This window comes from Chinchilla lanigera, unplaced genomic scaffold, assembly GCF_000276665.1.
Source record: "Chinchilla lanigera isolate Chin_1 unplaced genomic scaffold, ChiLan1.0 scaffold00068, whole genome shotgun sequence".
NCBI lineage: Eukaryota > Metazoa > Chordata > Mammalia > Rodentia > Chinchillidae > Chinchilla > Chinchilla lanigera.
In genome coordinates this window covers 2,833,404-2,856,530 of record NW_004955469.1, presented here as the reverse complement: position 1 = coordinate 2,856,530, position 23,127 = coordinate 2,833,404, and the positions used below count along the sequence as shown (strand labels likewise).

Below are 23,127 nucleotides of genomic sequence, written 5' to 3'. Positions count from 1 at the left end.
TTTTTGGTTTTTCTCTGGTACCGGGAACCGAACTCACGACCTTGCACTTGCCAGGCAGGCGCTTTGCCGCTGAGCTAAATCCCCAGTCCCAGGTTTTACACTCTTAAATCATGAAGGTTATAATTATGTAAAGACATTTTTTTTTCTTTAAATCTTATTAAGCAAAATACTTTGTCAAAATCATGTGCTTTTGACAGCACATGGGCAGGACCAGCAGTATAGTGGCTGGATTTTAGTTTTGAGCCTCCCCATATTTGCTCTTTAACAGCTTGCCTTTCATAGGTGCCATTCATTTTGTCTGTGATTTGACGCAAAGGTTTCAGGTAGTATAAACCTAAGATGCGATATTAGCCAGTTTTTCTTACCTGTAAAATTAAGTCCTTATGCTGTTCAAATTGAGAAGAGTGATCGTTAGTAATGTAAAAAATGACTGATACCACATCAACACTTGCCTAAGAAATTATATTAAATAGAAATAAAAATGTGATAAAGAACAGTGGTTAGTAAGCCAGAATGCCATCCATATTCCTTATATTTTACAAGCATTTGTTGTTCATGGATGTTAACACTCCCATTTTACCTTTTGACTTTTACTCATACTGCTCTTCTCTATATTTTGTTTTTTAGTCGTACTCCTGGAAGTCGTCAAGCCTCTCCAACTGAAGTAGTTGAGCGCCTTGGCCCCAGTACTAATCCCCCAGAAGGACTGGGTCCTCTTCCCAATCCTACAGCTAATAAACCACTTGTTGAAGAATTTTCAAACCCTGAAACGCAGAATCTGGATGCCATGGAACAAGTTGGTCTGGATTCCTTACAGTTTGACTATCCTGGTAACCAGGTACCCATGGACTCTTCAGGAGCTACTGTTGGCCTTTTTGACTACAATTCTCAGCAGCAGGTAAAGTGTATCCTTCTTTAAGAAACTTCTAGAAAAACAAAAAAAGAAACTTCTGTTAGCTGTATACTAATGTAACCTGAAGTGCAGTGAAACTGCGGGTGATAGGGGTTCTCTTTTACCTTTTCATTGATTAAAATGTCCTTGAAGTTGAGAAAGTGCTCAAAAAAGTGTTTTTAAAATACCTCTTCACAGCTTCTAGTTAAAAATGAAGTGTTTTGACACTAATCTATGTATTAAATACTCTTCCTAGCTCTTTCAGAGGACTAATGCACTAACAGTTCAGCAGTTAACTGCAGCTCAACAGCAGCAATATGCATTAGCAGCAGCACAGCAGCCACATATTGGTGAGTCCTTGTAGATTACCATTTTGACTAGGCTTAGAAAAATAATTATGTTAAAGTGTTTAGAATGTTTTGTCATTTATTGATTGGTATTATTTTGTAACTTTTTGAAACATCTCATTGAAATCAGCAGTAATAGATTACATGGCAAGAGTATTTATTAGGGAAGAATTGTTTCTGATTATTTGCAGTAATCTATAACTTGATACATGTTGTTGGCCCATAAATTTTTTTCTCAATGTGAAGTCAAGAATAGCAAATGCCTTGAAATTTAAATGTAGTTATTTGTCCATTATCCAGTCAAAATGTTTATTTTTAAATTGTTTGGAAATAACACTCCCAGGAAGACTTTTTTAAAATGTATTTTCTGTCATTCAGTTATTTGATCTTTGACCTTTGGTCTTTTATGTGCATTGTTAAAATTGTTTGTTACTTTCGGTATGCGCTATATTGTCTTCATTGGGGTATGCTTTGTCTGTTTCTGTTCTTTGTTCTCTGCACCCCTCACCAGGGCACATCTTAGTGTTCATTAATACAGATACATCTGGCTGGTAATGGTAGTATGATTTCCTTCACAACTATGCTTGTGACCCTTTTTGTCCTGTTCTATAGTAGTGTGTGTAGTAAAAGAGTTCTGATGCATTTTTTTCACATTTTATTTTGAAATAATTATAAATTAATATGAAGCTGGCAAAGAATAAACAAGCTCTCCATACCTTTTATCCATTTTCTTCTAATGGCTATATCCCTCGCTTCTAAAAGGCAGCGCTGTTTTCTGAGGGACAGGAGTAGGGGACAGGCGCCGTACTGACTGGTCACACTCCAGTTGGAGTAGAGAATGAAGGGTTAATAGCCAAGGAGGAAATTGAAGAAAGTTGTCCCTGTTCCCTGGGGTTGGGTGGGTATACGGCAGAGCAGAGGGGAGGCGAGGAGGAGGATATGTGTTTCTTGGCTTAGATATCTATGATTAACTGATAGGCAGAAATATGGCTACAGACTCAAATATGAAATGTGTAAGTATACATGCACCTAGAAATTGAGATGACTCTATCAGTAAAGATTACATGAAGACATTTGTTTCCTACTTTATGTACTCCAATAGTACTTGAATTTTTAAAAACAATGTTTTTATGCTAAAACTATAAAGTACATTTTAAAATGTATGTCCTAGCTGGGCATACTGGCATTTGCCAGTAATTCCAACTCTCGTAAGGCTGAGGCAGGAGGATCGCTGTGAGTCTGAGGACAGCCTGAGCCACATGGTGAGTCCAAGGCCAGTCAGAACTATATAGTGAGACCCTGTCTCAAAGTATGTCCTAGCTTTTAGGTTTGTATAGTAAGTAAAACACAAATATTAATGCATAATTTCACGTTCCTGTGAGAAATTCATGATAGCTGAGCCAGAAGGGAATCTTGAAACTTTGACCTAGGCATAGTTAAGAATATGACAGTGAACAAATTATGTTAAGCATAAATATAAGAATTTTAGTGAACCTACAGTTTAATTCTTACTTCCTAAGTTGACATGAAAGATGTTCATACTGTGGATTGTAGCCAAAAGCTTTGAAAACTAATATAATTCAAAAGTAGTGTAAATGTAGGATCTTGATTTTAAGACCTAGACTTTAAGATATTGTTTTCCTTTTGTATACTTTCTTAAAAATTACTTTTAAGTGGGATGTGGTGACATATGTTTGTAATCTCAGCACTTGGGAGGCTGAGGCAGGAGAATTGTCTTGAGTTTGAGGCCAGCCTGGGCTATATAGTTGAGACCCTGTCTTAAAATAAAAGTCATGTCTATCTAATTTTATATCCCCCATCCTTTAAACTTAAACCTTTTCGATCTCCTTTAATTGTAAATACCTCTTTATTCATTTTTCTCTTTTCACTTGTCTCATTACTCCAGAGTGACAACACATTTTCAGCATAATTTTTTTCAGTAATTACAGTGAGACATCTGTACAGTGAGTGAGTCCTCAATACTCAGTTTTCTTCTCTATTAATAAAAATAATGCAAATATATATTTAAAAATCTTTCTTAATCTTTACTAGATCTGTATGATCATGTTAGACTCAGAAATAGTGGCTTTACAGTCATTGTCCTTTAAACTTCCTTGTTTCTGTAATGCACGCAAGGCAAAGTCCAAACTAATTAGTGAACCAGGAGTTCTTTCATGAGTCTGCAGTCTAATTATAGCTCCAGTTTGATTTAATTCTACTCCATGCCTCATTCATCCCACCGACTCCTTCCAAAGTTTACTAGGTCCCCCTTCTGTGTGTCCACATTGCTTATCGCAGTAAATTGCAATTCCTAATTGACTGATTTTTCTCTCCCAATGGAGTGCTTTATGGGACGTAATTGCATCCTCCTTCCTCACTGTGGAATATCTGCCTCATAGTGTGGCTTAATAGAGATTCACTGAGAAGCTTACTGTGTAGTAGTTCTAGCTCCAAGCACCTGTTATGTCCTCTTGTATTCCAGTACAGTACAGTCATATCATACTTGATTTTTACAAAAATTATGTATAAGACAATAGATGGTATACCTATTTCTTCAACAAAAACTTCAGCATCAAGTAGTATTACACACTGGGATCACCTGGTAAAACTCTGCACCATTATAATGCTCTGTTCGACCTGGGGTTCAGAATAGAAATGTTTTTATATAGTGAAAATAAAACTTGACATTTTCATTCACTATTTTCCCCCTTTTAAATACAGCTGGTGTGTTCTCAGCAGGCCTTGCTCCAGCTGCATTTGTGCCAAATCCATATATTATTAGTGCTGCTCCTCCAGGGACCGATCCATACACTGCAGCAGGTTTGGCTGCAGCAGCAACATTGGCAGGTAACTTACTGTTTATCCTTACTGCTTGTTACGGATTTAGCTTTAATTTTGGAATAAGCTTTATTTTCATCTATTTGGGAAGTTTGAAATTCCTATAGAAAACTGACATATCCATAGTCAACTGAAGTTCCCAGGAATTTATTTTTCAACTGTAATGCCACAGAGAAAAGCCTAAGCATTAACATTTTCTTCTTCCATATACAAAGTTGGTTTGCTTCTCTGTTTTCTGGCTTTAGAAATCTTAACATTGTTGCCCATGCATCTCCATTTTAATGGCCAATTCCAGTACCCACAGAGATGTAAAGATGTAAAGTTACTTTTCTGAAAATAAACTGGAGGTAGATGGAATGAATACCCAGGTAAGGGATTGTGTAAAGATCTCCAACAATCTTGAGAGAATGCATAGCTAAATGCAAAAAAAACCAGGAGGCCAGAAATATAGGATGGAGAGGGAAAGAACTTAGAGAAGATGTCAAACCCCAGACTACCACTCAAAATCTGAAATAAAAACCACATCTATAAAGGAGAGTTACTTGTCAGGGGGCACACTGAGCTTTTTGGTGCCACATAACTGGACATTAGTACATAAAATGCTGATATGTTATGCATAGAGAACCATTTACCTCTGAGATGGGAAGAAGCAACTTTAAGAGGTGTTTTAATTTGGAAAGAATGCATTCTGAACTTAGACTTCTAGCACCAGTTACTGCCCAGCAGAAATGCATTTTGAGCCCAAAAGTGCAATTTAAAATTTTTTGGCCACAACATAAAAATAAAGAACAGAAAAAATAATGTGAGTAATCATATGATTTAGCCCAGCATACCTCAAATATTATCATTTTATATGTGTAATCAGTATTTTAAAAATTATTAATAGATCTTAAGTTATTTCTTCATGCTGAATCTTTCAAAATCCTCTGTAAATTGTACTCAGTTTGAACTATCCATCTTTAAATTGTTTAGTAGACACAAGTGGCTTCTGGCTTTGTTGGATGATGGAGGTTTAAGATGTCAGGGGCTGGGGATTTAGCTCAGCGGCATAGCACCTGCCTGGCAAGCGCAGGGTCATGAGTTTGATTCCTGGTACCGGAAAAAAAAAAAAAAAAAGATGTCAGGCTGTTTTGTTTTTACAATGAATCATTTCCTCATAAAGTCTTTTCATTGTTTTAATAGTTCTCACTGCAGGTTGTGCTTACCTTGCTGTCTTCAAAAATACTTCGCCTTTATAGGAGTATAGCTTTTCATTTTAGTGGTTCAGTCAATTATACTGGGGTTTATTTTCTTTAAAAACAAGGGAAACCAGGAATTTCACTTTTTTGTTGTTTGTTTTTTTGAGAGAGGGTCTCACTATGCAGTTCAGGCTGGCCTTGAGCTCACTTTGTAGCCCAGGCTGGCCTTGAACTTACAACGATCCTCCTGCCTCAGCCTCCCGAATATTGGGATTAACAGGCATGTGCCACCACACCCAGCAAGGAATTTCACTCTTTAAAAATACACTAATTAAATGTCCTAAAATGTGACAGTGTTAATACAGTTTTAGGACACTTGTTCTATCAGTCAAGAATCATGGCATTTTATTCATACCCTAATGATGGTGCTAATAATTCTCTTTACTCTCCAAGCACCAAATAAAGTAGAGCAGAAACAGTTCGTTTTGTTTTTCTCTAGTTGCTTTCTGGCTTCCATTTTTCTTTGTGCTTATTTGGTTCTTTATTTTAGCTCACTAGTCTTATTTTCCTACTCATGTAAACATTAATGTTTTCATGTAATTTTTATTGCTTTGTGAGAATTTTTACTAATTCTCTTTCAAATATGAAGAGTATTTTTATTTTTTTATTTTTAAGATAAAAGGAGGGAAACATTAACAAACATACAGCATTTTACGACATATCACACAAGCACAGTACAGACAATACAGAGTTACAAACAAAGTGGTAGGGAATTAACAATGGTTGTTGTATTACATATTGATATCTTCAAAGTGGCTTCTCATGAAAATAGATATAGACATGCAATACTGGTCAATCAAAGACTCATTGACAGTTTCTTTCAGCATAGAAAGAGAAGACAGAAGAACAACCATGTTAACTGTCATGTATATACATATATACAAAATTTCTCCTTCTTTCCCTTCTCATGAAGAGTAATTTTAAAGCAAAGAAGAAAATAATTGTAATTTGTTTCAGTAGTCATAAAATACTACTTTTTAAGACTTGTAAGTGAATTGACCTTCACAATCTTGCATTTTTTGGTATCTTATGTTCCAGAATATATTATCTTTGTTATCTGTAACAACCATAAATTGATACACGTCAGGACATGTTGAATAGGTGGTTAAACCATTTCATTGTTAACCTTGGGTTTTGCTTCACATCTCTCTGTTAAGACCCCTGCTTGAATACTTTCTCTTTTAATAATCTGTACCTGAATGCTTACTTCTTAGCAGAGTCAGAAAAAGTAGAAAGGGTATAGCAAGTTAAGTGGGCAAACGATTACAAGGATAAGTTCTCTGAATTTTATTCCTTGACCCTGTTACAATCTAAATCTGTAATCTAAGGTAACCGGCCTTATGTATAAAATCCAGTGACTTTCCTTTTTTGTTTTCTTATGGGATATTAGGTCCAGCAGTGGTTCCACCACAGTATTACGGTGTTCCATGGGGGGTGTATCCAGCCAATTTATTTCAGCAACAAGCTGCTGCTGCAGCAAACAACACAGCCAGTCAGCAAGCAGCATCACAAGCTCAGCCTGGACAGCAACAGGTAGGCCTCCCTTCATTGGCTAATACTTGAGGACTCTTTCAAATTCCATGAGCCCCTGCTGCTTAAGATCTTTTCTATATTTTGCTGCTTAGGTAACACCTTGCCTGGCATGTAGTTGGTACAAAACTATTCATTGTTTCTTTTTTTTCCCTGACCAATATTATAAGAATTTAAAAGATTTGGCTGTGTTCCATTTCTGTTTTGACAATTCTTCACAGCTTTTAAATTTATTTTCATCACTTCTTAAAAGTACCCTACTAATGGTCCTACCAAAGTAAATGCCCCTTCTTTTTTCTCCAGGTATTTAAATTATAAGTTTAAATAGTAATGTTTCTGACCATTAAAAGATTGTTAGACACCTTATATTTTTAAGCAAGGGGAAATATTTTCACTAAAGTTTACCTTTAATTTCTTAAAATAAAGTGTTTATTGTGAGATTTTTACAGTTTTCAGCCTTTCAAAGAGCTATCTTGATAACTACTATGAAAAAAAAAAAAAACAAAAAAGATAATATACACTGTTGATAAATATCAGAATTGTGGCTGTCTCATTCATCATATTTTACACCAGTGAAGCAACCTAATGGTAATTGTGGTATTGCTTACTTAGCAGTTAAAATTTATTCTGAATTTTCCTTTAATGTGTTTTAAAACTGTTTGATGCTCTGTGGAAATTGTCCTTCGACTCAGTCCTTTTATATCGTAGCTGAACATCTTTAATAAACTATGTTTTAACCTGTATCTTCTTTGACCAAACATAAAAAATACCACATTGCCGTAACAACACACATACCTGTGTTTGCTGCTGACTTAGGTGGGTCCTGAATTGTTTGAGCACTTGTAAAATTCATGATTATGTTCATCCTGCTTTTATATCGTTACTACAATAGTTGTGTGATACTTCTAAGTAGTACAACTTGACCGGATTTAAGAGCTTCTCATTTTGTTTAGATGTTATTTTGTTTTTTTCATACTAAGGTTTTATGTTGAAAGCAGCTTTTACTCATTTTGAAAGTTTCTGAATTCTGAATGCTTGGTTTGCTTTGAAGATTTTGCTCTGTATTGCAGTTTCATAACAAAGAATACTTTCTTCCTTTAAGCTTACTGTTTTACTTTTCAGCTTTAATAAAATAATTTTAATAAAATCCAATTTTTTTGTTTTCATCTAAGTTTTTACCGAGACCTTCTACAAATTTGATACTGCTTTATGAGTTGTTGTAGTTGTAAAGAACAAATTATTTCATAATTTTTCGTACTAAGTACAAATTTTGTTGCATGTAGAAAGAATGTTGTATGTTCAAAAAATACCCCAAGTCTACTTGTATATAGTTAAAGAAAGTACTCCAAGTCTACTTCTATATAGTTGTTCAGGAAAAATTCATTATATTTATAATACTGCCTTTAAGAAAGTCACCTGTCTTTTGTAGGTTCTTCGTGCTGGAACTGGTCAGCGTCCTCTTACTCCCAACCAAGGTCAACAGGGACAGCAAGCAGAATCACTTGCAGCAGCTGCAGCCGCAAATCCAACTTTGGCTTTTGGACAGGGACTTGCTACAGGCATGCCAGGTATGCAGTTGGTTTCTTGCAGGGGTGGTTTTGTTGCTGGGGGTTCTGGGGTTTTGTAGAAATTTGAATAGATTTACAGTGTTATTGGATGGTACATTCTCACCCTGAAGAGTGAATAAATCAAGAGGTGTTTTTAAAGTCTTCCTACTTTGTGATAAGTTATTTAGAACTTAGACATGAAATCAATGCACTTAAGAGGTAAATGGCAAATATGGGTATGAATTCATAATGTAACCTTTTTTTTTTCTTATTTTTTCTTATTTTTTTCTTATTTTTAAGATAATAATAAGAAAATAATTATTTTAAGAAAATAATTATTATTTTCTTATCTTTTTCTTATTATTTTTTTTTCTTTCTTATTTCTTTAAACCAAAAAACCAGCACTTGTTTTATGACAAGAACCACAGCATCTTGCCAGCTGAATTTACCCTAGAATTTGCAGTGTTGTGCTTTAGGAAGTAAAGCAGTTGGTTAGCATTTGTTTGCAGGGCAAACCTTATTTGCCATACCTTCCTCATAAAATATTTCTGTTGAGTTTGCAACTAACATGTCTACTTGGAACATTTTCACACTTTTTTAGCCCATTTATGTATAGTATTTTGAACTAATGATATTTTAACTTAATAGCAATAATATTTATTGTATGCTTATAATGCCTAATATATAGAAAATTATAGCATAACATTTCTGTCCACTGCCATTGTAGAAAAGGACAAGGTACATTTTTTGTGAAATAGATTTTTGTGAAACCAGATGTAAAATCTGTAGTAATAACGGAGCAAAGAGAGTATTTTTCTTAAACCAAAAAACCAGTACTTGTTTTATCATTTTGGTACTGGGGATTGGACCCATTACTGTTTCGTTTAGGATTGGATAATTTTGGGTTTTTTTGTTTTGTTTTGTTTTTGTACAGTGTAGAAATTAACACATTCCTGCCAACTTGAACTACGGTGGGTACATGCCCACTGTCCCAGCAAGCAGCTTGTACTACTGGTGATTTAATCACTTTTATCAGTCTTTTTTCCTAATAAGATCAATAAAAGGCCACCCAGTGGAACAGTCTTGCATGTACCACCAGTGAGTGGTTCAAGCCACCCAGCCATGAGTCATAGGAATTACAGCTGGCCCCATTCAGCCCTATTGTGAACATGTTAACCCAGGGCCTCCAGTATTCTACCACTGAGGCTATACACCAATCCCATTGTGTGAGTTTTTTTGTTTTTTGCTGTGCCTGGGTCCTCATCTGTGCTCCCTTGTAAGCACTGTGGTATTAAGCTACATTTCCAGTCCTTTTTTAAATTTTGAGACCTGGTCTTCCTAGACTGCCCAGACTGCCCTTGAACTTGCGGTCCCCTTGCCCCAGGCTCTCTAGTAGCTGGGATTACAGGCTGTGACCACCTTGCAAGTTCATTGTGCTTTGAAAGTGAAATTTAAATACCATGATTGAATATCAGTACATAAGGCAATACTTTCCAATCATTCCACATCTGAAAATCTCTGAAGTAATGGTATTTTTTATTTGTGGTACATACTGATAATACAGATTACTTATTAATAAAATGAGTTCATTCCTTTTTAAATTACATTTTCTTTTTAGATCATTTAGGAAATGTGTTCAAATGTGTTGGGAAAGATCTCTTACATGATTGAAAGTTTCTTATATGTATTATTTATGATAAATGATTCTCTGTTTTAAAGATTTCTATATCAGTTGCATTCATTCTATTCTCTCTGGAATTTTGAAGACTGATTTATCACCTTTCCTAGTTGGCTAGATAAAAGAATTTCATAGTTATCCCTAAAGTAAAAGTAGTAAGTAGGGGTCACTACTTTATTTTTTTTTTTAACATCAGCTATATATTTGCTTCTTGAGAAGCTGACTGTGCTGGTGCCATTGTGGATTGGAGACCTTGGCAAAAGCAGCCTTTTGAGAAATGGACTGTGAAGCTAGAGTTTGTTTTGGGTTTTGTTTTTTGGGGGGGTACTGGGAATCATACTCAGAACCTCACTCTTGTCAGGCAGACGCTGTGCCACTGAGCTGTATATCCCCGGCCCTTGTTTTGTTTTTGGTACATTTGCAGTATATACCATTTACATTCCTCATGTGGAACTGGAATGTGTACACAGCATATCTTCCTTTTTTTTTTTTTTAAAACCCCCTTTGCTTCCACTTCTCCCCCACCTCCATCTCTTGGTCCCCTTCCTTTTTGCAAAAATCTATCTCCCTATTTCCTATTACCTTTATTTTGCTCTTTATATTTTGGGCCTCTGTTTTAAGAGAAACTGAACTATTTGTGTGTTTGATTTATGTCATTTAACATTATGATTTCAAGGTACGTTTTTCTACAAATGACTCAAGTTTATCCTCCTTTATGGAAGACTAGTACTCCATGTAAATACATTTTTTTTTTTTTATCCATTCATCTGTTAACAGACATATAGGCTGCTTCCAAGATTTAACTATTACAAATTGTGCCCCTATATAAACTTGGGTAATAATGTATCATTGTAGTATGATGTCTTTAACTCTTTTGGGAAGATACCCAGAAAGGGAATAGCTGGGTCAAATGGAATTTCTACTTTTAATATTTTGTGGAATCACAATGATTTTGGTGATTTTGCTGGTTTATATTCCCACTAACAATGTAATGAGGCTGAAGTTCTTGTAGTTATAAGAAAGTAGGGCTTGAAAGAAATCAGTTGGGAAATTTTGAGAGCTGCTAAGACTACTGTGGGTTTTCATAGTTTTAGCTAACAGTAGAAAGGAAAAAGAAGGTCCTGGAGACCTTCCCGCCCAAGAAAGGGGAACGGCAGTTCTTCCTGCCCAACTGTATTTTGGTGGAACCTGCATAGTGTTTCTGCCCTGTATTGTTTACTGCTTGTTGTCACTGTTACTGATCTCTTCTGTGTTCTTCATGCTCGACCTGTTACTCATTTCTGATAAGTGCTTTTTGTCTTGGTTACTTTTTTCATTGCTGGGACAAAATACCTGACACCTGAAGTTAAAGGAGGAAAGGTTTTTTGGCTCACAGTTAGTTCATAGTTGGCTGGGTCCAAGGCAGTGTGGCCTAAGAGAGGGGCGCCACAGAGGAGAAGCAGTTTATGGCAGGGAGAAGGCAGCAAAATAGTGAAGAAGCAAAGCAGCAAGTGATGACAGCAACTCTCTTCCTGTCTTTATATTCTGTCAAGACTACACACCCTGGTGGGTTGCACTCACACTGAAAGTGGGGTTGTAGGCTGACGCCACCATACCCAGCTACAGTTTAGATTTTTTTTTAGACCTTTTTTAGACTTTTTAAAAATCTTATTAAAAACATCAAAAGTATTTTTGCTGTTTTTATCACCTTTGGTCTTAGGATTTATTTTTGTACTCAGTTTTTTCTTATTTCCATTCTGAAAAAACGGTTGCTTTCTTTTGTTCAACAGTGAACTCAGTGTTGATAATTTTAGAAGAAAATCTTTTGTATTTATCAAAAATGATTGTATTGCCAGGTGTGCTTGCACACACCTGTGTGATCCCAGCACTGGGCAGGCTGAGACAGGAGTACTGCCTGTCTCAAAAAGAAAAAAAAAAGAGAGAAACAATAAAAAAAAAAAAAAATTGTGTGTTTGGAGTGATAATAAAAATAGGTAAAGCTTTTAGGGCTAGTCCTAAAGTGAATTATTTTACTGAACATTTTGTGCCACAACATTTAGCCCCTTTAGTTACTTTCCTCTGAACTTTGATTTCAGTTTTAGAAAATGAAGCTATTTTACATTTCTTTCTTTCTTAGGAGATTCTATCTATTCATTTTAACTATCACCCTTATGAATTTACATTTTGGTTCTTTTCTGAACATTTAACACATTTCTTCGGTGTTACCAGGCATCACTGTGTGTTTATTAGAGCCACTTCAAAAACTGAAGGTGGGGGCTGGGGATTTTAGGTCAGTGGCACAGCGCCTGCCTTGCAAGTGCAAGGTCGTGAGTTTGATTCCTGGTACCAGCAAAAAAACAAACTGAAGATGTTAGAAAATGAACTCATCTCTTCATATTTGCTTATCTTTCTGTTCATTACATTTTACTTATTGACTCTGCCTTGGCCCAGAACTAGAAATTTACTTTTAACCTCAAAGTTATTTCCAACTCTTGGTTTTTCTTCTGTACCTATGTTCAAAAATTTCCTTCCACACCGTACCCCAGGGAATAGGCCCCAGAGTCCTGCACATGCTAGGCAAGTGCTCTGCTACTAAGCCACACTCCTCACTGCACAGTAATTACCATTTCTCCATCATTCTATCTCATGTTTGTTGTTGTTTCCTTTTGATCTTTCCTGAAATTTTTAGCCTCCCTTTTTCCTCTCACTGACTTCTCTTCTGCTAATCCGTTCATCTGTTCATTCCCTTTTCACAAATACATGTCAGTTTATGTCATGGTGTTTCCTAACACTTTTAGTGATCTAGTCCCAAACTACCTTTTCAACATGATCTGTCTCGGCCCTCTGTAATCCTGTGCTGTACCATAATACTACATGTTGGTATCTCCAAGCACATTATGTACTTTATTCCTCAAGTCCGAGCTCATGTTCTTGTTTTTTGGGATTTTGGTTTGGTTTGGTTTGTTTTTAAGCTTAGAATGTCCTTTTATGAATTTTAAAAAATTTGTTATGTACTTTTTTATTTTGATCTTTTAAAATCCAGCTTTCTAATCATTTTTTGTAATTAATTTTTCATGTCATCCTTTGATACGATCCTTTTCTCTCCCAGTGTTCACTCATTGAAAGCTATTCTTTGGCTTTCATGTGGCAATTACTTGCACCACTTTGTGGTACTTCTCTTTGCCTTATATTTTACTTAGCTATTTGTGCTTTATTTTCCCAGTTCTGTAATACTTATTTTAACATGTTTAAAGATGAAAATGTTTTGAAGTAGAGTTTATTTTCTCTGAAAAGTTTTTAATCAGTCATTTTTTAGAGTAAGTGACATCTATGAATTAAGAAAATGGTATATATCCTCCACTAATAGAAGGTACAATTCACAAGTGTGGGGACCATTTCCTTTAAACTCTTCTTGATGTACTATTCATTTCTTCTCTTTTTCCACCCTTAACTCAAACAGCCAGTGGCAGACTCAGTAGTATAGCTTAAATTACAGCATTAAATTATAGCATGCATTAGAAAATAAGCAACACTGGAAATTAGTGAGTTAATTAAGCATCTGTCTGGAAACTACAAGAGAGCAAACCCAAAGAATGTATAAGGAAACAAATACTAAAGGTAGGAAGTGAGTGATGTGAATGAAATGAACAATATGCAGAAGCATGAACTATCTCCAGTTTTTTCTTTGAAAAGGCTAATAGGGTGGTAAGCACCTGTGAAAGTTTTATCAATGAGAGAGGGGCTGGAAATGTCACTCAGAGGTTGGGCACTTGCCAAGCACACACAGGGCCCTAGGTTTGATCTGTAGCACTGCAGAAAAAGAGAAGGCATAAATAACCATTATCCATAAAATGTAACAGTTGTAAGCTGTGGGAAAGTACTGTATGTTATGCTAAGAAGTAGGAAAGTATGGACTGAATAAATGCATTGTGGTGTCCATTATAAAACTTGGGCGAAAATAGGACTAGTCCTTAACTTCTTTCTTTGTACACCCCATGTCTGGTCTCCTTACAGTGACCAATAATGAGCTAGTCCCTTCTTGCCTATTTTAATTATTCTCACTCTGTTATAGCCATATTGGTTTACTTTTTGTTCTCTCTATTTGGAGAGCTATTTCTATATAAGTCAGCTTGACTTGTTCTTGTAGTTCTTTTAGATTTTACCTCATACATGTTCTAGTTACTGAGGTGCTTCTTAACCCTCAACAACACTACTGTCATCACCCTTCTTATCCATTCTCCTTGAAACAATCTGGATACTTTTATTTACAGTAGAAAATTATCTTCTTGGAATGGAGGTATTTTTTTAAAAATTATTATTCCTTGCTGTATTCCAGTACAGAGTAGTGCCTGGCTTGTATCATAGCTACTTGATCAATATTTATCAAATGGACAAATGCATAAATAGTGAATGAATGAAGCTAAGTTGGAAGTGGTAGAGGGAAAGAAAAACATTCTGTGGTAAGAGGAAACATGACACCCTTGAGGAGTTTGAAACTTCCTTATTCACAGAATTTAAATGGTATAGGAGTACCAGGTGAAACTAGAAAGTTGGCCAAGGACCAACAGATCATATTGTGGGCAATATTTGGAGTTTGCTTTTCATTTTAAAGCCTTTGGAAGGTTTTGGGTAAGGGTGTAGTGTTAGATTGGATGTGAAAAGAGCAATCTGGAGAATAGATTATAGAAATGAGGCAGAAAACGGTGCACAGACCATGTAGATCTAGACAGACCAGGGGCATTGGTAGTCAGAAGAATGGGTGAATTTAAGAACAATTTTGAAAGTCAAGTGAGTCTTGGAGGAATTGACTGTAGGCAAATGCCTGTTTTTGGGGATTTATGTACACTATTTGGTTAAATAGCATGTATGTGCTATTCAGTTTTTGAGTAAAGTTTTTCAGCCAAATGTCCACATGGGTTAACTATTACATTTTAACTCATATTCAGATTTTAAATAGACAATAATGCTTTTAAGCAAGAATATTTTGTGTATCCTGAATTTTAGGACTAGGCTATATGCTTCAGCTAAAACTGTTGACTGGTACCTATAGTTTGAGGCTTCCTTGTAATGTGGCTATTTTATTAAAAATGTGCTAATGTTTATACTTGCCTGGAATTGTTGTATTTACTTAAAATATATGTGAAAGTATTAGTGGTGCACAGTATTTATCCTAGCATAGTTCATTATACTTAAGCTGAACTTAGTATACCGTGTTTAAAAGCAGAGTTTTCATGCTGCTTTATGACTGTAATTTTACTGTTGACTTTTGTTCCTGCATATCCTTTATAGAGTAAAACACAAAAATTGATATTGAAGTATAAATCAGCACATTTTATGTATGAAAATACTTTAAAAAATATTACAAAGTTGCCAGTACATTTTCACAGATAATAGATAGGCAGAGTGCTCATCACTGTGTAAGGCAGCCTTTCTCAACCTGAGTTCCAGGAGAATGTTAATCTTGTTACCCTATAGTATCTACCATTATGTGCCTCTAGAGAGTAGTTAGTATGTACCATCCTTGGAAAAATTAACAAAATTTGTCACTTGAATCATTCTGTTTGTTCTTCAGTTCAGAGGCGGAATCTTTTGAGAAAGGCTGCTCAGAGGTAAATTTCACTCTTTAGTTAGGAATAATGCAAATTGCTACCTGACTTGTGCTCAAGTCAGCAATGAAACTAATGTCTGCGTGATTTTATTCAAACTGTAGCTTGAGAACCTTTATAAATATCTTACCATTTTATTTGTTCAGATCACATTTTAAGTTTGTAAAGAGATGCTTTCAAATGAAAATCTAAGGGAATATTGGTAGTCAAAACACTTGGTTTACTTTAGAACTTTACTGAAATTTTGTTTACTGAATTAAACATTAACTTCATTATACAGTTTTATAGTGTTCTGCCTCATTTTCCCAATCTATCTATTGTCTTACAACTGACCAGCTGATAATATTTTTATACTATCAGCTTTTGGGAATTTATAGTATTTATATTAATGAAATTTTTTTTGTGGCCTGAAAGTAAAACATTTCTGTTAAAGGTAGCTGTTTAAATTTAGAGAAAAAATGTTTAACTACATTCTCTTACTTCATGTATTTAGTAACACCCTTTAAATTAATGTTGCTTTTCATATAGAAGGTATTTTAAAAGCTTTATCGTGATAGTATAAAATAGTTGTTTTTGGTTGACAACACAAATACAGAGGAAAATAAATATGCATATTTCTATGATAGGCGCTTTTATTAATAAACATTTGTTTTGTTATCTAGGCTATCAAGTATTAGCTCCGACTGCCTATTATGATCAGACTGGTGCCTTAGTGGTTGGCCCCGGAGCACGAACTGGCCTTGGAGCTCCAGTTCGATTAATGGCTCCCACTCCTGTTTTAATTAGCTCGGCAGCAGCACAAGCTGGTAAGTGTAACTAACATCTTTAGGGCTGTTAGTCTACTGTTTGAGGTTACCATTTAAAAAATATAGAATACTGCTCTGGTTACTTTGAAGAAGTATCTGAAATTTATTTTACAGCAGCAGCAGCAGCAGCAGCTGGGGGAACTGCAAATAGTCTTACAAGCAGCACGAATGGTCTGTTTAGACCAATTGGCACCCAGCCGCCACAGCAACAGCAGCAGCAGCCACCAAGCACTAATCTGCAGTCTAATTCATTTTATGGGAGCAGTTCTTTGACTAATAACTCCCAGAGTAGTTCTTTATTTTCTCATGGACCTGGTCAACCTGCAAGTACATCTCTTGGCTTTGGAAGTGGCAGCTCTTTGGGTGCCGCTATAGGCTCAGCCCTCACTGGATTTAGTTCATCAGGTAAGTTTGTTTTTAAGATGAGTATACTCTGCTAAATGGCTATGAGGTATTTGTGTAGGTTCTAAATATTAAGATAAGCAATAATAGCATATAGTGTAGAAAGGACAGGAATAAGGTATTTATGGGCTCAATTTTTGTAGAAAAAAAGTATCTTCTGCAGATCTCTTAAGATTATTAATATTTAACTCATTTCTAGCAGGACATCCTTTAATCAAATGTAATATTTTTTTTCCCTAGCTTTAAAAGTTTATTACTATAATTTTTGTTTTAGTAATGTTGTTTAGAACAGTATATTATAGTATAGGCTAACTAGTAGTTCTTAATCTCCATATAATATTGTTTGAGGAGGTAAATACTTTAGCATTAAAATTTTTGATGCTTTTAAAATAATTGTATCGCTTCTCGGCCTTTTGGCTAAGATCAAGTGTCGTATCTGTTCTTATCAGTAAAATAATTTTATGCGTGTCAGATGATTCATTCTTACTAGGTGCTGGTGGTTTGTTACGTTTCTTTTGTCATATATATTTGTATGTATAATGAAACACTCTAAACAAGCACCTAAGAAACTACCAGTATACTTTATTTTAGGTTAAATAATTTAGTCTTTGTCACTAATAATTTATTTAAAGGGATATCTTAGCATTATATACAGTATTGGTTAAATCATAATTTTAAACAGCTTCACAAGAGATTTCCTATTTCTATTAAGGTGATAAAATCTTTAATATCTTTTTCTCATTTATTTCCCTACCACATCAAATTACATTCTTTTGTAGTATGGAAAATGGCAAAACTAACATAATGCCAGTCATTATGGGCTTACCAGTTCTCTGAGGAAGTGTCTTCTGAACTTTTAGCCTTCATATTTATAGAAGGAATGTTCTAGAATAGCTGTAAGCATTAGATGCAGAATACTTTTTGTGTTCTAATAAAATACAATCAGGAAATGTCACACTTGACTAAAAATTGTCACACTTGACTAAAAAGAGTGAGCACAAGAACTGAGAAAATTGTCACACTTGACTAAAAAGAGTGAGCACAAGAACTGAGAAAATCTAGTGAACATGGAGTCGGTTTAGTTTTTCAATTTTTCTACTTAGGTTTTTAAATTCCTTTTGGAGGTCAATATTTTATGTCAAGCTCACACATTCTTGTAAGATTCATTGTTTCTAACACAATTGGTACATTTTCCCCCAAAGAATCCTAAGTATTCTGAGGAAAATGGAAAGAACATATAACTTAAAAATAAACTTAGTGGAAATAACTAATTTCCAAACTACAGGTTGTTGACCATAAAATACAGCTTTGGTAAACTCCATATACCCTTTATAAAGTGTCACTGATAGCCTGCCAGACTTGTAGGTCCCCCTACTTCTCCCATATTCCTATTTCTCTTCGTTAAGACTTTCCCTCTACCTTCAGGAAATGGTTGGCACGAACATTTTGTCCCCTGTAGATACTTCTTTTGCAGAAACGGAGTTTCATGCCTACCTTCCTTAAAAGCATAATTTGCTCAGTCTTGACATCCAACCTGCAAAAGGTTGACCTTTATTCAGACAGTGTTAGTAATTGCCACCCTTGAGTGCCACTTAACAGTCTATCATCATCTCCTGTTGGATGTTGTGTTAGAGTCACTCAAATACTATGAGTTACTCAAATACTGTGAGTTACTCAAATACTGTGCATACAGCAACTCCTACAAGTCTTCCCAATGCTGTTTTTTTGTGATAATTGCATATGCATATGAAAGCTAAAATATGATTATTTGCACACAAGGTTTTTCTCTTTCCTGTTTGATGAAATTTTATTATTGAACAGTGTTAAATATACCAGGTTATGATACTAGGTGGCCAGGAAATATAGCCATTGTAATGTAGTAATTAAATAATTCTTTCTACCACCTATTACTTTAGAAATGTTAAAATTGAAAGTTTGTAATTTAACATTTCATGCATAGTAAATGAATGATTAATGATTCCATTCTGTCTAGCTTCTTAGATATTTTAGGTACATTTTATTTCATATGTTAGATTAAAGGCATATAGTAAAACTTAAAGAGCTAGCTTCTTTATATTAGAAGTAATTTCTGACTTGTTTTTAAATGTTTGGCATACATCTTCTTTTCAGAGGAAAGTTAATATTGTATGTGTCAAAACTAGTTTCTTTGGTTATTTACCAGAGGAATGATAATGCTGTTGATCTCATAGAGAGCCATTGTGCTTTTATCAGTTAAATTTTTTTTTTGAAATAAATAGGAATGTATAGTATTAAGATGAATGTTTTCAAAAAATCACTTTGACAGTGTCCTTTTAAATTAGCGTAGTTAATGTATATAATGACAATTTTGCTAAAACCAACTCAAAAAGAGCTATTTATTGCATTAATGTTTATATTTATTTTTGCTATTAAAATGCATATAGCTACCTAGCAGTTTCCTGTTATGATGTCTTAAATGTAAAATTTTTAATAATATATAATTTTTCAGAAACTGCATTAACTGGTATTAAAGGTTGAAAAGCATTATAATCTGTCTAATTTCAGTAGCATGAGCCTAAACTTTTTTCTTTATAGAATTTTGAATTTTGCAAAACTAGTGTAATTTTGATTCCTATCTGTGTTATAAACTTAACTTGGTTTACCCATCATGTCCTCTGCTTAATTGTTTCTTTAATCCATGCCCTGTATGGCCTACTTGTGTATAACCTGTGATTAGAAAAGCAAAATTTAATAGAAATTTTACAATTCCTTGAAAAGAATTGCCATATTGGTCCGAATATAGAGCTTATCCTTCAAAATTTTGTTTGGCAGGTTAAGAAATTGTAATGTGAAATTCTTTTAGAATAAAGGTATTCATGAAAGAAGCTAGTGCTTAGAGATAAGAAGAGAGTATACTTAACAGTAATTGACTCTTAAAGAGACTTGAGAATTGGAAGTTGAACACAATGGTAAAGAATTTGATTATCAAACTGGATGTTAACATCCAAATCTTGGGTTTTGTCTTGTAAATATACATTACTCACCAAGGCCTACATGGTGTTTTATGATTTTGCTGTATACAAAAAGGAAAAAAGTATTAGAGGGTTAACAGAAACAAGAGAATTTGGTAGGTAGTGTGACATAGGATGTGAAATAAGATAAATAGTACATTAGAAGGAAAGTGTCATCTGTCTATTTTACTTGAGTAAGGGGCTCAGGAGGTGTACTGGAATCATAAGAATGAAGAGTCCTGGGATAGGAAGTGAAAGCATGTCTTTGGTGTGGTGATAATCTTTAAAAATAAGTGTAGTATTTTTACATACATATTTTGTAATTTAATGGTTGGGGAAGAGGGGTGAATGTGTAGTATGAAAAATACTCAAGAGTTAGCTCCCATCTATATTTTACAACTGACTGATATTCGGGCCAATATGGATTTAAAGGGTTATGTTTTGAACACAGCTAGCAGCCAAATGAATTGTGAATGGTGAAGGAAATGTTTTAATATTCCATTTATAAGTCTAATCTTAGCACTGAGTCTAAGAACCAGGTTCTAGGAGTTAGGATAATATCAAAAGTTAATCTTACTAGAGTTGAATCTTTAGCATGTCTTAAAGTAGACAACTTACAATTCCAGGATTTACGAATCATACCAGGGTATTAAAGCACAGTAATCATACGTGTCAGTGATAAATAAGAGTGAAATAATGAAACATGACTGGTCTGTTAAGTATTTGGTTACTTTATTGGGGTGCATTTATACCCTTTTATGATTAATAAGTTAGTGTATATAGTTATCACAGTAATTATCTTCTCCATAATGTTTCTAAAAATAATTATTGTGATCACTTCTGTGATTGTCCAGCGAGAGTTTGGGGTAGGTTTTATTCAGTTAACACTGTATGTAATTAGGGTTTTTTTTATTTCTTCTTCAGTTGGCAGTTCTGCAAGTAGTAGTGCCACAAGGAGAGAGTCTCTATCTACTAGCTCTGACTTGTACAAAAGATCTAGTAGCAGCCTAGCACCCATAGGGCAACCATTTTACAATAGTCTGGGATTTTCCTCCTCTCCAAGTCCAATAGGCATGCCTCTGCCAAGCCAAACTCCAGGACATTCACTTACGCCACCGCCATCACTTTCATCACATGGATCCTCATCCAGTTTGCATTTAGGTAAAAAAAAAACCAAAACCCTTTTTATTTGTATATATACATGTATGTGTGTTTGTGTGTGTTTATAATATATGTAAAATATTTGATGTTGGATAAAACATGCCAAATTGCTTTTGCTTTTGGATATTAGCTGTTTTTGAAAGCTCTACTTTCCTGAAAATTTCAAAGTGAGGGTCTAATGTACAGTAAGGTAAAGACCCCCTGTTGTATCTTATGTTCTTTTATAAAGTACAATGGTGTGTTTTTCTTGTCTGTGCTTTTGATTTGTGTGTTTTAGAGCATCAGAAAAGTCAACTATCAAAAGTTTTTGCACACCATAAGAAAAACATTAGTTACACAGTAACCAAACTTAAATAATTTAGTTTAGTACAATGGCTTTTGTTTTGGCCTTCAAACGGTTGGCCATTTTATAAGAGTTGTATCAGAGTGTATGCAGTTAGTATGTTTGTACAGTAGAGAAGCTGATTGGCTTAGGCCATGTACTTCTCTAACTTCTGAGAATGTTGTTAAAGAAAAAATGTTTTAGTCTTACTGTATCCCTTAAAGCATTTAGAACTTTTGTTTATATTTTAAAATTGTCCCACCCTCAGATTATTAGACATGTGGTTACCTTTTATCCCTCTCTGGTAACAATATATTTTGAATGGTTTTTGGACATTAGACTGTAAATCCCTGTATTTTCAAATAAATTACTTCATTAAAAATTAGTTTTTGAAATTTTTTTATTCTAATTACCATAGCTGAAATTGAACTATTCTGTTGCTGACTTTTGTATGCTTGGAAACATTTAATTTAGCTTGTGATTTAAAACATAATGTTGCTGTTGTAATCAGAGACTATAAATTAGCAATTCTGTTTGATCCCAACTCCTAATCATGCAAGTATAACTACTTCTACCTCAAGCTTATTGATACAGTCATTGTCCATATAACAAAAGTATCTGTTGCAGTGATCATCATTTAAATTTATGTTATTATATGATGGGCTAGGGTTCTTGTTTGTAAAGGCTCTGATCCTTCAAATTATGGACCTTTGTCCTTTGGGAGATTTGCTTTTTAAGGAATAATTGAATATATACAACTAATTAATTTACTTGGATGGCATCCTAAAATCTGCTTTGCAGTGTTATTCATGTAGACTTTTCAAATATGGTCAGTTCTTAGCTTTATACCTTCATTTATTATCTGTTACTAGCTTCTCAGTTCCTGCATTCTATTACAACTCGGATATGCCCCTTCCTCATAATAATACATGCGTTTGAAGTAGACACAGAAATGTAGAACATAAGAAATCTAGTAATAGAGTTATCACAATAGTTTTGTGTTTTATTGTTAAGATTATATTTGTCATGTCCTGTCATCTTTTCATAGGTAAGTTTTGAGATCAGATTCCTGTGCAACTGTTATTGCTTGTGTTGTGCTTTACAGCCTGTGTAAATGGCATCATTGTACATAGCTTGCTCAGAAGCTGGCTTTTAAGTGATTTTCTAGCTATCTGTATAATTAAGCTGCAGTCTAGTTATGTGCCTCTCTACTTTTTATAGACTTTAGAATCTAGCTACTAAGAAAGAAATTCTAGTCACTTCTGGGAAATAATCACCCCCTTGAGCCAGTAGATGTGTACTACAGTCTAATACTTTCTGTTCCCTTAATTAAATCCTTAGTTTAGCTTCGTCTTGTAATTCTATATTTCAGTAAAGCTCTGCTTGAAATTAATCTGTTATTTTCTTTGGTGAGTCCCCCAGTTTCTAACTTTAATTGTAGTATGACTGGCAAATGTTGTTAACAACATATAGACCTAGCCAAATTGAAAATAATACAGAATTCAGATTTCCATAAACTTGTGTCATTTTCATTTAACATAATGTTAAATGAAAATAATCTATCCTGTACCTTCCATATGATTGAACCACAGTGCAAGGCCTCCACACACTCTGATCTAAAGTACATATTTTTAAGCCAGGCATGGTGGTGCACACCTGTAATCCCAGCACTCAGGAGGCTGAGGCAGGAAGATCCTTGCAAGTTCAAGACCAACCTGGGTTACAAAGTGAGCTCAAGGCCAGCCTGAACTGCATAGCGAGACCCTGTCTCAAAAAGACCAAAAAAAAATT

General features: G+C 34.7%; 1 protein-coding gene across 10 annotated transcripts in view; it reads left to right on the top strand.

Moving 5' to 3' along the window:
• Pum2 (pumilio RNA-binding family member 2) overlaps positions 1-23,127 on the top strand; it is a 76,087-nt gene that overhangs the window by 30,381 nt on the left and 22,579 nt on the right. For 5 of the 10 annotated variants that reach the window (XM_013522627.1, XM_013522625.1, XM_013522629.1 and 2 more), the window contains 8 exons: positions 628-898; positions 1,149-1,242; positions 3,961-4,086; positions 6,706-6,848; positions 8,275-8,413; positions 16,318-16,461; positions 16,555-16,866; positions 20,778-21,014. In XM_013522627.1, the coding sequence (XP_013378081.1) occupies positions 628-898; positions 1,149-1,242; positions 3,961-4,086; positions 6,706-6,848; positions 8,275-8,413; positions 16,318-16,461; positions 16,555-16,866; positions 20,778-21,014 (1,466 nt within the window). The remainder of the gene's footprint in view (positions 1-627; positions 899-1,148; positions 1,243-3,960; positions 4,087-6,705; positions 6,849-8,274; positions 8,414-16,317; positions 16,462-16,554; positions 16,867-20,777; positions 21,015-23,127) is intronic. The other 5 variants (XM_005400346.2, XM_005400344.2, XM_013522631.1 and 2 more) reach the window with 3 other exon arrangements.